Source organism: Denticeps clupeoides, chromosome 6 (genome assembly GCF_900700375.1).
Source record: "Denticeps clupeoides chromosome 6, fDenClu1.1, whole genome shotgun sequence".
Classification (NCBI taxonomy): Eukaryota; Metazoa; Chordata; class Actinopteri; order Clupeiformes; family Denticipitidae; genus Denticeps; species Denticeps clupeoides.
The window spans coordinates 4,716,646-4,729,008 of record NC_041712.1 but is presented as its reverse complement, the minus strand read 5'-3'; the positions used below and the strand labels follow the sequence as shown (position 1 = coordinate 4,729,008).

General features: G+C 40.3%; 1 protein-coding gene across 1 annotated transcript in view; it reads right to left on the bottom strand.

The window, feature by feature from the left end:
* Positions 1-12,363, bottom strand: part of slc8a2a (solute carrier family 8 member 2a) — a 44,207-nt gene that overhangs the window by 17,356 nt on the left and 14,488 nt on the right. Inside the window, exons 3-7 of the mRNA XM_028983097.1 lie at positions 7,600-7,737; positions 6,011-6,238; positions 4,860-5,117; positions 3,912-4,355; positions 2,229-2,590 (exon numbers count right to left, since the gene is read on the bottom strand). Coding sequence (XP_028838930.1) covers positions 2,229-2,590; positions 3,912-4,355; positions 4,860-5,117; positions 6,011-6,238; positions 7,600-7,737 — 1,430 coding nt within the window. The remainder of the gene's footprint in view (positions 1-2,228; positions 2,591-3,911; positions 4,356-4,859; positions 5,118-6,010; positions 6,239-7,599; positions 7,738-12,363) is intronic.

Here is a 12,363-nt window from a genome sequence, read left to right as displayed (position 1 = left end):
CTGACCCATAATCAGAAGGTTGCCGGTTGGAATCCGCCAAGGTGCCACTGAGGAAAGTACCATGCCCACACACAGCACACTCAGGGTGATGAGTTAAATGCAGAGGACACGTTTCATTGTGTGCAACCGTGTGCTGTGCATTACAGTGACAATCACTTCACTTTAACTTTACTATCACTTCTAAGAAGATGACACCCAACTCTTTTAACTCTTTTAAATGTGTCCACCTACATTGGGCAGGTGTTTTTTGTGGAAATCTAAGTAAGTCACAAAATTGATCAGTCACAAAATTGCTTGTTGGCTTTCTCTCAGAATGCTAGTCTGGGTTGTGCTGAATATACCAAGAGGGGTCACAGCATCCTGATTGTTGTGCTGAGAAGGCCAGTGGTACAATAGAACAGGACACCAAGCCTGACATAGAGAGACTGACTAAGAGCCTGTCTGCACAGGATATTAAGTGGGGGCCCCTGAAATGTGAACCTGAAAAAACAGTTAAACTCAGATTGGGTCTCGACTCTCAGTCTCAGGTTCTCTCTTGGTTGCCGTCCATGAGTCAACAGCTGTGATGATTGCTTTCCACACCTCCTGTATATAGTTCTTTACTAGCTTTCCTCTCCATCTCCAACATGACATTAGCATTCTCTCAGGCCTTATCACTGTCACACATTGTCTATTGATGCACACCTTGCTAATTAGATGGCTCGCAATAACTGTGACAGGAGTTGAGATGAATGATAAAACAGTTTGATAGAACCTTTTCCAATGACAACCAAATGACATTGGTTACTGTTCTTTAAAAGCTTAATGAATATAAAAAATACATTAATTGTTTATCCCCATTAGCAAACTGGTTGGTTATATGCAACACAGAAGAGCATAAATAAACAATATGGCTATGTTCAACATTGACCGTCTGAGCATTTCCACATGCACAATGTGAAGGGAACTCAAGGGACTGGAACTAAACAGCTGTGTAGCCTTAAGAAAACCACTGATCAGTGAGGCGAGTACAGTGGTCTGATGGGTCCAGATTTACCCAGTTGCAGAGTGATGGGCGCATCAAGGTACAAAGAGCCATGAAGCTGAATATACTTATGGCACAAGCATATTCCAAGATGACACTGTCAGGATTTATCTGGCTCAAATTTTATATTTATGGCATTTAGCAGATGCAGATTTGTTTAACGCTAGAACTCCCAGAGAGGGGCCATTTTTTCCCTATCCCCCTAGTTCTACCAGAGAGGGGTTATTTGGCCCAGTTGTTTTTACATGGGGCCAAAAGTTTTTTACATGTTTTTTATGGGGGGATGGGGAGAGGCACATTCCAATGGCCCACATTTACAAATGAATGGGAGCCAACTGTCAGTGATTGAGTTCTTAGTTTCAAATCAAGGGGCCATTTGGCCTACCTCTGGTATGGCTGAGGGGGTCAGAAAACCCTGGGAGTTCTAGTGGATCCTGAGCAAACATGGATGTAACTTTGTAACATTTATGTATGTAACTTTGTAACATACATGTAACTTGTTTAATCATTCAAATGTTACATGTAGGATCAGGTTCCAGATAAACATTATATTGGTTCACTATGTACACGTGTGTGTGTGTGTGTGTGTGTGTGTGTGTGTGTGTGTATATATATATATATATATATATATATATATTCACTAACACGTATAACACTTCAACTTCAATGTGTAAATGTCATGGCTACTGTTCCACCACCAGGGCAGCAGGGGGCACGCAGATGCCCAAGGGGACAGGCACTCGGTAGACAAGGTTTGGTTGGCGTTGGACATAAATATCCGGCGGCTATGTTGGACGCTGCACGCTCAATGTAAATTATTCTCTTTGATGCTAGCTATTTACCAGGATTCACTCTATCTCACAATGACCGCCTGTTTCTTGACTTCTTGACACTTCTCTTTAGATTCTCCTTGATTGTGCCTTCTTTGCCATGAATGTTACAGACCAACTGCTTTGCCCCCGACTCCAGCAGCCTTCCAGGTGAAACCCAAACGGTCTCACACTACAATCTCCAGTTCGCCCGGTGCTTTTTCCCTTCCCCTGTCAATGTCTGCACATTGGGTGGCTTCAGTCAATATGTCACTTATTATAGCCACTCATACACTGAATTCTTGATATCCGGGCAACATCAACTATTCTGTGTGTTTTTTGATAAAGCATTGCACTGTAAATTGTATTTTGCATCTCATGGAAAGCTCTCTCACCTGGTAACTTCATTGGTGAACTCCAGTTCCCCTGCTGTTTGCTCATAATCTATGCCATTGCGTGCTGAGCCATCTTCTGTGTGGTAAGGCAAAGCAACAGTGCCTCGTACTCCTGACTTTCGTAACACAGTGACTTCAATGGTGCCCGAACTCTCACCCACTCTCAGCTCCCTCTGGCCAAATGTGAAGATGCCTGCATGGTCATCATCCAAAATAGTCACAGTGGCCATATGAGGCTCACCTAGCCTGCACTTGCAGGGTTCCCCTCCTCCAGCACTGGCACCCTCGCCTTCCCGCAAGTTGTGGAGACGAACAAAAAAATGTTCATCCTCTTCAAATACGTCATCGTCAATGATGTCAATCTGTAGAAGAGATGATGAAGTGAAGAGATTACAAAATGAATTGTTTCAGATTGGTTTAAAAAAAAGGAACCTCACAACGCCTCATGTACATCAAACATAGTCAATACTTAGTAACAAACCCTTTGGCAAGCTTTTCACATCTTACTTGAGGTTTTTCTCATTTGTTCTTGAAAATTCAGCACGATTTTTGGACCATTTTGCAGGCCCTTTCTGAGATCTATCCACAGCTTTTCAGTGATGTACAGGTTGAGGGCCTGTGAGGGCCATGACAGAACCTTCAGTTTGGACCTCTTGAGAGTTTGAGGTGTGTTTCTAATAATATATATCTTTCTCTTAAAAACATTGTGGTCAACTGGATGAATAATTCTATTGTCTTCCAGAATACAACAGTGTTGTGTGCAATCATGTACATCTTATTGTGGACTGCCTGTCTCATTGTTTCAGTACAAAATAGTTTCCACAAAGACAACATGAAAATTACATTGATACAACTTTTCTGGATGGACAGATACTATAACCACAACTGTTTAAAAAGGGAAACCCTCTTTAACAATCGGGAGGAAAAGAGATTCGAGAGAGTGCTGGGCCAAGTCAGTCAACAGTTTGGGGCTGGTGACCCTCTCCATCCCTTTTACATCTAATATCCAATAATTTTTCATTGTCTTCATCATGCCGCTTCATTTATTGCTTTTGCATGACCCATGCTTGGTTCTTAACAAATGGGGAATCATTCAGAATATCAGAATATCAGTGGCCAGGTTGATCACATAGAATAATCGTGTCTAATGTATGAAGTACATTTAAGAAAATGTGTCCCAGTATAATATCTAATAATTAATAAAAGGTATATCGAAGGTGTGCGTACAATGAAGTCAAATTTCAGGAAAGCCTTAAAAATCTCAGTCAGTATAGTTCCAGCAGAATAGGAAGCTTAAATTTAAATGAACAGTGGATTGACTGTCATGTTTTTTAAATGTTGTTTTGGGGTCTGCCATGATAGTAATTTCTTTATGTTATGAACTGAGATAATGGCTAGATGAAATCCCTTTAGTTTTGATGCCTTCAGTGAGAATCTACCAATGTAAATGGTCATAAAAAAAGAAAACACATTGAATGAAAGGTGTGTCCAAACTTTTGGCCTGTACTGTACATCAGCTGGCCATCCTCCTTTATTGATAATTCTTTGATGAGAGGGCTTGGTGTCCCAAGTACACCCCCCTTCATACCATTCTGTCAACTGTAGGGCCAGTCAATGCCCATTGAGACATACTGTATGTGACTTTGGGCTATATAAAAAATAAATGTGGTTGTTGGTCATTACCTTGATCTCCTTCTTCGTTTCCTTTGGCTTGAACACCAGTGTGCCTTGGCAGCAAAGGTAATCATTCCCAGCTCTGGCAGAGCCGTCTTCTGTGCTGTAGTCCACACAGAATGTGCTGTTTCCTTCAGCACCCTGGAATGATACCCACAGGCTCACCGAACCACAGCTCTCTGAGCACTGATAACGGTCCTGCTCAAACACTATTGAGCTACATGAGTCCCCCTCCACATGTGAAGTCTCGAGCATGGTCCGTCGGGCCTGCTCAGCAGCAGCATGTTTTCTTAGCACATTTCCTGCACCAATCATCATGCGGGTGGCCTGAACGCGGTAGAAAGCACGGCTTTTACGCTGTGCTACAAGTGTGGAGTAATTAGCAATCTCAATGAGCTGGTCCAGGTCCTTGTCTGGGTGCTTCTGGTGTAGGTCTTTCAGTCTTTGGATTACCTGATCATAAACAATGGAAAAAACATTTTCTGTATGTGTCATGGTCCCTACGTCTCCCATGGTCCCTACGTCTTCCATGTTTCTTGTATTAAAGACTGAAGTGAAATGGCCCATGGTGCTACTGATTAAAATGAATACAGAGCCAAATGTATTATTTTTTTCTTAAAACCAGCCAGACAGTGGACGCACGTGGCAGTGTATTTCTTGTGTATCTCTTGGTTCAGGTCCTAAGCCTGGTTGTGTCATGAAGGGCATCTGTAGTAAAACTTTTGTCAGATCAATTATACGGATGACCAGACTGGTTGATCTGCAGTAGCAACCTCTAACGGGAACAGCCAAAGGAAGGAAGAGGAAGAGGATTTTCATTGGATTTATTTAATTGGTTTTAATATTGACAAACAATATTAAAAGCTTGCTGATGAAGATAAGGCAAGAAGAAGATTTGAGGTTACAGTGAGTCTGTTGACACAGGTCTATACACTAAAAAAGTCCCGATAATCTCACCTCTTCTTTGTCTTCCTTGTTGGTCTCATTACTTGTGGAATTAGTTGTCAAACTGTTAGGATTGCTGTCTGGGAATTTTTCTTCTATGATCCCATCCGCACCCTTGTGTGCCAGGCTTCCTTCTGTTTCCAAGCTGTGCCGTTTTTTGGCATCATGTCGTTTGTGCAAATATTTGTAACAGAGGAATCTACGGTCAGCAATCCAAGCCAGAAGTACACATACAGGAAAATATAACAGAGTGACCAGAGCCTCCCACACCTGCAAAATTAATATATAAATATAAAAAGCATGTATAAAAATTGGTCACTAATGTGTAGATGCATAGTTGCTAAAGTTAATGAAAGTCACAAGAGACCACTGGCAATGTCACGGGAAGACCAGATTCAGCTGGTGACAAAATGACAGTAAATTATCCTGGTTTAAAATATATTAAAATCTAATTAAGAGTGTTCATTTGTGATTGTGATGGTGATTAATCCATAAGTATTTAATGCCTTAAAATAAATTACAAAAATGAATCGAGTTGATATGCAACTATATTGTTTTCAAATGGAGTCACATGGCACTCGTGTCTGCAATGCACCTATGTCTGTGTATCTTTTTTCAGGCAGACAGAGAGTAAAAATCTGGTGCAACCAGATAAATACTTAAATACACACAGTACACATGGTTCAAAGTGTTTTTAAGAATCAGCCAAAAAAAATTAACAAAAAAGTCTGGACTATTAAAAAAAGTTGCAAATTGCAGTAATTTTAATGCAGAATGTTTCACCGCTTTTTTGTATCCCCATCACTCGCCGTCTGAATTGGTCTTTGCCCAGGAGATGCATTACATTGCTTTGATGTAATAAAATTAATATACATTTTTTTGGGGTCTCTCATTTATCAGTGGTCTCCTGCTGATCTTTCATACTGAGATGCATTTTAGAGAAATTCAGTTTACACAACATTATCAAGATAAAGCACATGGTCTTTCAGGCCCTTAAACTGACAAGACATAAGTTAATTTAGTAGTAAGAAGCCAAAAACATGGTTATGTAGTGGTAGCACACATACTGGCCACATTTACTATGTAGAATTATAGCCAAAGTTATGCAAAGTAATTAACATTTCTTTAAACAAAGTGAAATAGGATTAAGGAGATTCACACACCTCTACAATGCCAGGAGATATAACAGCAAGGATGAGGTACAGCCATATGTAGGCAAAGATGCTCCAGAATGCAGTTAAAAAGAACACTCTGAGGTGCTTGATTTTACGAACTTCTCCATCAGGAATGACCCACACACACACCCCAATGATCACAAACATATTAAAGGCTGCACTGCCCACTATGGTCCCTGGACCAAGCTCTCCGGATTCAAAGTTGTGGCCACAGACCTTTCAAAAGGCAAATGAATAAATATGTAAATAAAGTTATTATGAAAATAGAAGAGAGAAGTCTTTTACAGACAGTTACAGTTAGACTATGTTGTAATCACTGGCTTTGTTACTGATGACTGATTTTGGCTTTATTTGTTGTTAACATTATACATGCATAACTTGCATACTGAAGCTGCCACTGCATCTTCAGTATTCATGTACATTTACATTTTCAGATTCATATCATGCTTGAACAAGCTGGAGTTCTGTACACCCCTGCTCTGGAAACAAGTATCATTATCAGTTGTGGGAAGCAATATGCAGTAGGCAGGAATGATCTTAACAGACAAAAAAATGTATTCAGGGGGAATAACTCTTTTTGTGGACAGGACTCCAGGCAGCATGAGCTTCAGAAGGAGGAGGCACAGGAGGATGAGCAGAATTCAACAGGTAGCAGAGCCCTGGTCAGAGTTTGGTACACAGGCACAGTTGAGGATCGATACATGGGAATCAACTCACAGCGTTGGGATCAGGCAGAGACGTAGTCAGGAACAGTCAAGGCAGTAACACAGGAGATGAAGTCATGAAACAGGTGGGAAGACAACAGGAGCTCAATAGTGGTAAAGTGGAGCGCCGGTAGCATGTGTTGAGGCCGTGAACAAGCACCGAAGTCATATTTGCCATATGTTTATAAGGGTGCGGGTAGAACAGTTGCAGATTGTTCAGTTGATGAAGTCAGACAAGTTGTAGCATATCAGCGTAAAAAAAGCAGATGGCATTTTTATATCACAGTAAATGTATTCTCTTCATATATACAGTCCTGTAAAATCTAATGATGATGTTTCCTAGCCACACTGGAGCTGGCATCCATTTAGTCATTGGAGGTGTTAATAAGTGTCCATTTTTCTAGACTTTCCTGAATTTTGTATATTCTATTATTTGAATTTGCATTCCCCATAACTACAGATAGCATAGAGGGTTTGTATCTCCACCATTTGTGCCATTAGCCATTAGTTTAACCCCACCACAATATTTACACCCTCTTCCCTCTGGTATGAATGTGAATGACGCTGGCTTGTCCTGTCTTCCTATTCAACAACTAAATAAACTAGATGTCCACTGGCATGCAGATAAGGAACACCCATATCCACAGGATGAAATCAAATTTACAGAAGTCAGGAAAACCACACCTCACCCAGAGAAGTTGGGCACATTAACATTTTTCAAGACAAATAGATGGTTCACATGCTCATTTTCTGGGTCAAGGTCATGTGGTTTAATAACATAATCTCATCTGTGGATTGGAATGAATATCACTGTACTGAATGTCTGAATTGTCTTAAAATATAGAAAATGGCTTGTGTTGGATAGGGTTATACCTCAATGACCGACAGCAGAATTTCTGGAGCAGAAGAACCCAGGGCCATGAGCGTTAGGTTGGCCACTGTCTCATTCCAAATCCTGACCTTCATTACAGATGATTCCCCATTAGAATCTGTCACTGTGATCTCTTTTTCCTGTGACAGACAATGGACTGTGAGAATGTATGCATGAGAAGGCAAAAAGAAATTAAGCAAGTAAATGATGAAAAATGTAAAATATTGCAAAGTATATTTTCCTCAACATTGATAGACTCTGTTTTTGACAGATAATATGGATGGTAATGCAAAGTCATGGGTTCAAACCCCACTTACTACCATTGTGTCCCTAGGAAAGACACTAAACCCTGTGGGTGTTTGCTAAATGCCATAAAGGTAAATGTAAATATGATAAATATATCATGATGAGAATAGCGGCATGCATTTTCATAATGTAACATGACTTTGTTTCTCTGCTTTATACTGTGTTAAACTGTTGCATAAACTGTAATCTGATTATGGGTTATATTTAGGCCCTGGCGCTAGACACAACGCAAGCCATGCTTTTCTTCACGCAAACCTATTTTCTGTTTCTTTGCCTTTATTGTACACAACCTCCCCACAAGCAGCACAAGATTTTAGTTCCATGTGCCTTGTGTTTAGAATTTTGCCCTTCCAGGAGGAGATAAATCCTTTCCTGTACGGAGACAGGAAGGGGGAATGAGAGAGCAAGACAGACACGACATAAAAGAGACATGGAGACACAGAAAGACAAAAGAGGGAATAATCTGCCACTGATCCTGGTATCCCACTGCCAGTATGGAAGGAGGTGGGGCCAGGTGATGTGAGGCCGCGACTGAAGGTGTGAGGGCTGGCATTGCAGTAGCCAATACAGCAGAGACTGGAAGGAGGCGGGACCTGGCACTAATGTGCTGATACTGGGCACCACCCTTGACTTTCTGCTGCCGGTGGAACAGGAGATAGCAGGTCCAGGCATCGTGGCAACTGTGTTGAAACTGATGGGACGGTGGAAGGCAGGGCCATATAGCAAGATGTGGGTGTTGGGTGCGACCCTGGAGTTTCTGATGGCAGTGGTGCTGGTGGAAATGAGTTGGCCTGGGGTATCGGGTGCTGAATAGGGAGCATTGTATGCCGTTTGGGTGCAGTTAGTGGTTTTGGGTGGAGATGAGACCTCTTGAGAACATTGGTAGAGGTTGCACCAATGGAAACACTGTTACTTGAACAACTCAACTCCAGGTCACCGCTCTCTTCCAGATATCACTGAAGTCATCTTCCTCCAGCTTCAGGCAGCACTCCCATGGGTAGTCCTCCATCCACCCATTCTGATCATCATTTTCTTCGACCAAGATGGTGTAATGCACTATGGGATGACAAACCCTGTGATGAGTGCTACAGTGAAGAGAGCGTACCCTTCAGCCTCACCCCCACAGGCACATTGACACCCTTTCCCCTTCCTGGTGAGTATGTATTGACTGCAGCTCTTCGATAGGTCAGTCAAACTGTCACGCCAAGGGGTAATCATGAGGCACAAGTGCATGACATAGTGGAGATTTGATAAGGAAAATACAAGGGAAATAACATGGAGGATGAAACTTAAACAAAAACAACTTAGGTTATGTCTGCACTGAAAACGGAACAATGGTCAGACATACAGGTGATTCATACAAATCACAAGAGTGAGGCTTAAAGAGGCAGCTTATGGAAATGGGAACACATGGTAATCAAAGTACACACATTAAACTCTACGGTGCCACCTGGTGGACCAGGGGCACCTGAACGTTACAGTCATTTTCTACAGTACATTTGTCATCTGCACCAGCTGAAAATTATACAATAATAAAAAAGTTTTAAAAGCCAACAACTCCTAAAATTACACATTATTATTATTATTATGACACTTATTACATAACCCCAAAACTCTGCTGTATTTACAGGAATGCAACTAAGAAAAATGATAGTGTGGGTAAAATAATTAAAATGGTCACAGTTCATGTGGTCAACCATTGCATTCACTTCATTTTTGCTTCACTTTCACTTTCAATTGATTTTAAAACCAGGCTATCCAGTGCTGACCAGAGGAACATAGGTTCCCCTTGCTGAGCCTTGGTTCATTTAAACATTTTTGCTCAGGGAGGTTTTCCTTGCCATTGTTTTCAAATGTGTGCTTTGTGCCAATGTTTATTGTAAATCATAATACAAATAAAACTGTTTGCTTGATCCAAATTGACTCCTGTTACGTGGCAAGATTAAGTCTCAAGATTGGCTGGCATTCATGTAATCAACCTCTTGAGGAAGTAGTGACTGTGTTTGTCAGATATCGTGTGTAGTATTGGGATGTGTGTTATATATTTAGATAATCTGTGGGTGTATATGTCACACTTATAGTATAAGCTGTCATATTAGGACCCAAAACATACAAATAAAAATGTTAGTGTTCCTTGCACTATGTGAGATGTAGGACCAGTTCAGCAGTGCGTGGTTGGTTTGGTTTCATCCAGATTTTAGAGCTTAACATAGCATGGCTTTTTAAATATATATATATATTTTAAAAAGTATATCAAATGTATATAAAACTGTCAAAATTGTGGTTAAGAAAGTGCTGTTTTATATTAATATATAGATATTGAATAATATATTCATGGGATTAATATTCCATTTGGATTAATGATTGAATTATTCCAAACTACAAAAAGATCATATGGTGTGACTGTTTCAAGCACTGATTGATTTTGAAAAGAAAAACAACAAAAAAACATGACAATTAATAAATTTTCTGTTTATTGAACTTTGTTGCTACTTGTGAGTCTGCTTCCCTAAAAGTTCAGCCATAATATTTTGACTAACTTAAATGTTTTTTCCCATTTACAATTTGTTCTTCCCTAACCTTACACAGCACTCTGAACACTTTGGTAAACCATGGCATTTCATTAGTGATTCTACTAAATCTTACCCTTGGGTCTCTTTAAAAAGATCTGATGAGATTGGTGATTGGTAAGTGATGCAAACATGTAGCGTTCCACCAATTTTGAAGGCTTTACATGTTCTTCAGAATATCATGGTCATTTTTGGCTTTCAATTATTGCTTTCTAATATTGTAAAACATACATAAATTATGGGATATTTATGATATTTTAAATCCATACAAAATCCATACAAATATACACACAGGCTCAAAAAGATACATACAATGTCTTTAAACTTGACAAGGCCAAAGCCTATTTGTTTTTTGTTAGTGAAAATAACTGACTGCAGCTTCTCTCTAAAAGAATTTAAATTTTTTTTTTTTACAATACTAATCAGATTTACCAACTTTCAGAGTTCTCAGAAGGAGCTCAGTACAGGTCCAAGGTAGGGCTTGACAGAAATGGACTGAATTTGACTTGACACTTGACTGAAATTATTTAACAGCTGGCAACATGGACAAGCCAAAATCATTCTGGTTTTATAGTCACATTTAAGATGTTTTGCCACGTCGATAAGGTATGTTTGAAGGAGTAAAGTTGGAGCTTTCAAAAAAAGAACACTATACCAATTGTCATGGTGGTGGTAGCATCTATCTACTATAGAACTGACATTTGGACAATGATCCCAAACATCATAACTCAGTGTGGACTGGATAAATCAGGTGACATTAAGATTAGATTATTCAATTGTAAGACCTTACCTTGAATGTGTCACCTTAGGCTTGGTCACATTGCTGCTCTAGATAGTTGATGGCCACCAAAGGTTTCTGTTAAAGGTAACTTGCTAAGAGACCTTCAAACACATATTAGTTTGATTGTATGTATAAATTTGAGCCTGAGTATATGATCTTTACCCTGATTTTGATTTTTAAATAATTATTTTTTATTTGTTAAAATCATTGTTGTAAAATGATTCAAATAACAACTGAAATCCCACTATAACACATTACACGCTAGACACAAGTGCACAACATTGTGAATATTGTAATAATAAATTGAAACAAAAAAGCACAACTGCCAAAACACAACATAAAAATTATAATAAGGCACAGACAAACTGAAAGGTAGTGTAGCGAAGTGCACGTTCAGCAATGAGAGAAGAGAGCATCATCTGGCACTGGACCTGGCAACCAATTAGAAGAATGGCTAGGTGACATGAGGCTGGAACTGGAGTTAAAACTGGCAAATGCACTGGAGCTGGAAACTCCAAAAAGGTGTTGCTAAGAGGTGAGAAGAGGAAACAAACTGTAAATCTGCCAAACCAGCTGGGAACGGTGGGAGACTGGGCCAGTCATCATGATGCTAGTGTTGGGACTGAACCTGGCAGACTTTCTGAGGCAGATGGGACTGTGGAAGATGGAGCCAGGCCATGAGGTGAGGGAACTGGCTGTGAGCCTGTCAACCCAACTGGGATAAATGGGATAAACTGGGATAAATCAGCGATGTTAGCGCTGAACCTGCAACCCTTCTTGGATAGACGGGATAGACTTGGATAGACTTCGGGGAAGAGGAAGAGTGGAGATCGGGGTGAGAGTGAGAATTACCTGTAGACAGTATACAGAAAATACTAGTTGTGTTCAGTGGGAGTGGTCAGCAAGATTCCTGGAAGTGAATAAAATGGTGGGAATGTTCGCGAGAATTGAAGTAAGACTTTGGATGAATTGACTTGGGAAAAAGTCATTAAGTCAAGTTGTCAATAAGTGGGTCCATTGAGATAGTAGGTAACAGCACCTGCTTGTAACATCTCAAGGGTGAGCCTGGCAGTGAGACTGCCACTGGCATGGATTTGAGAGGGGTGAGC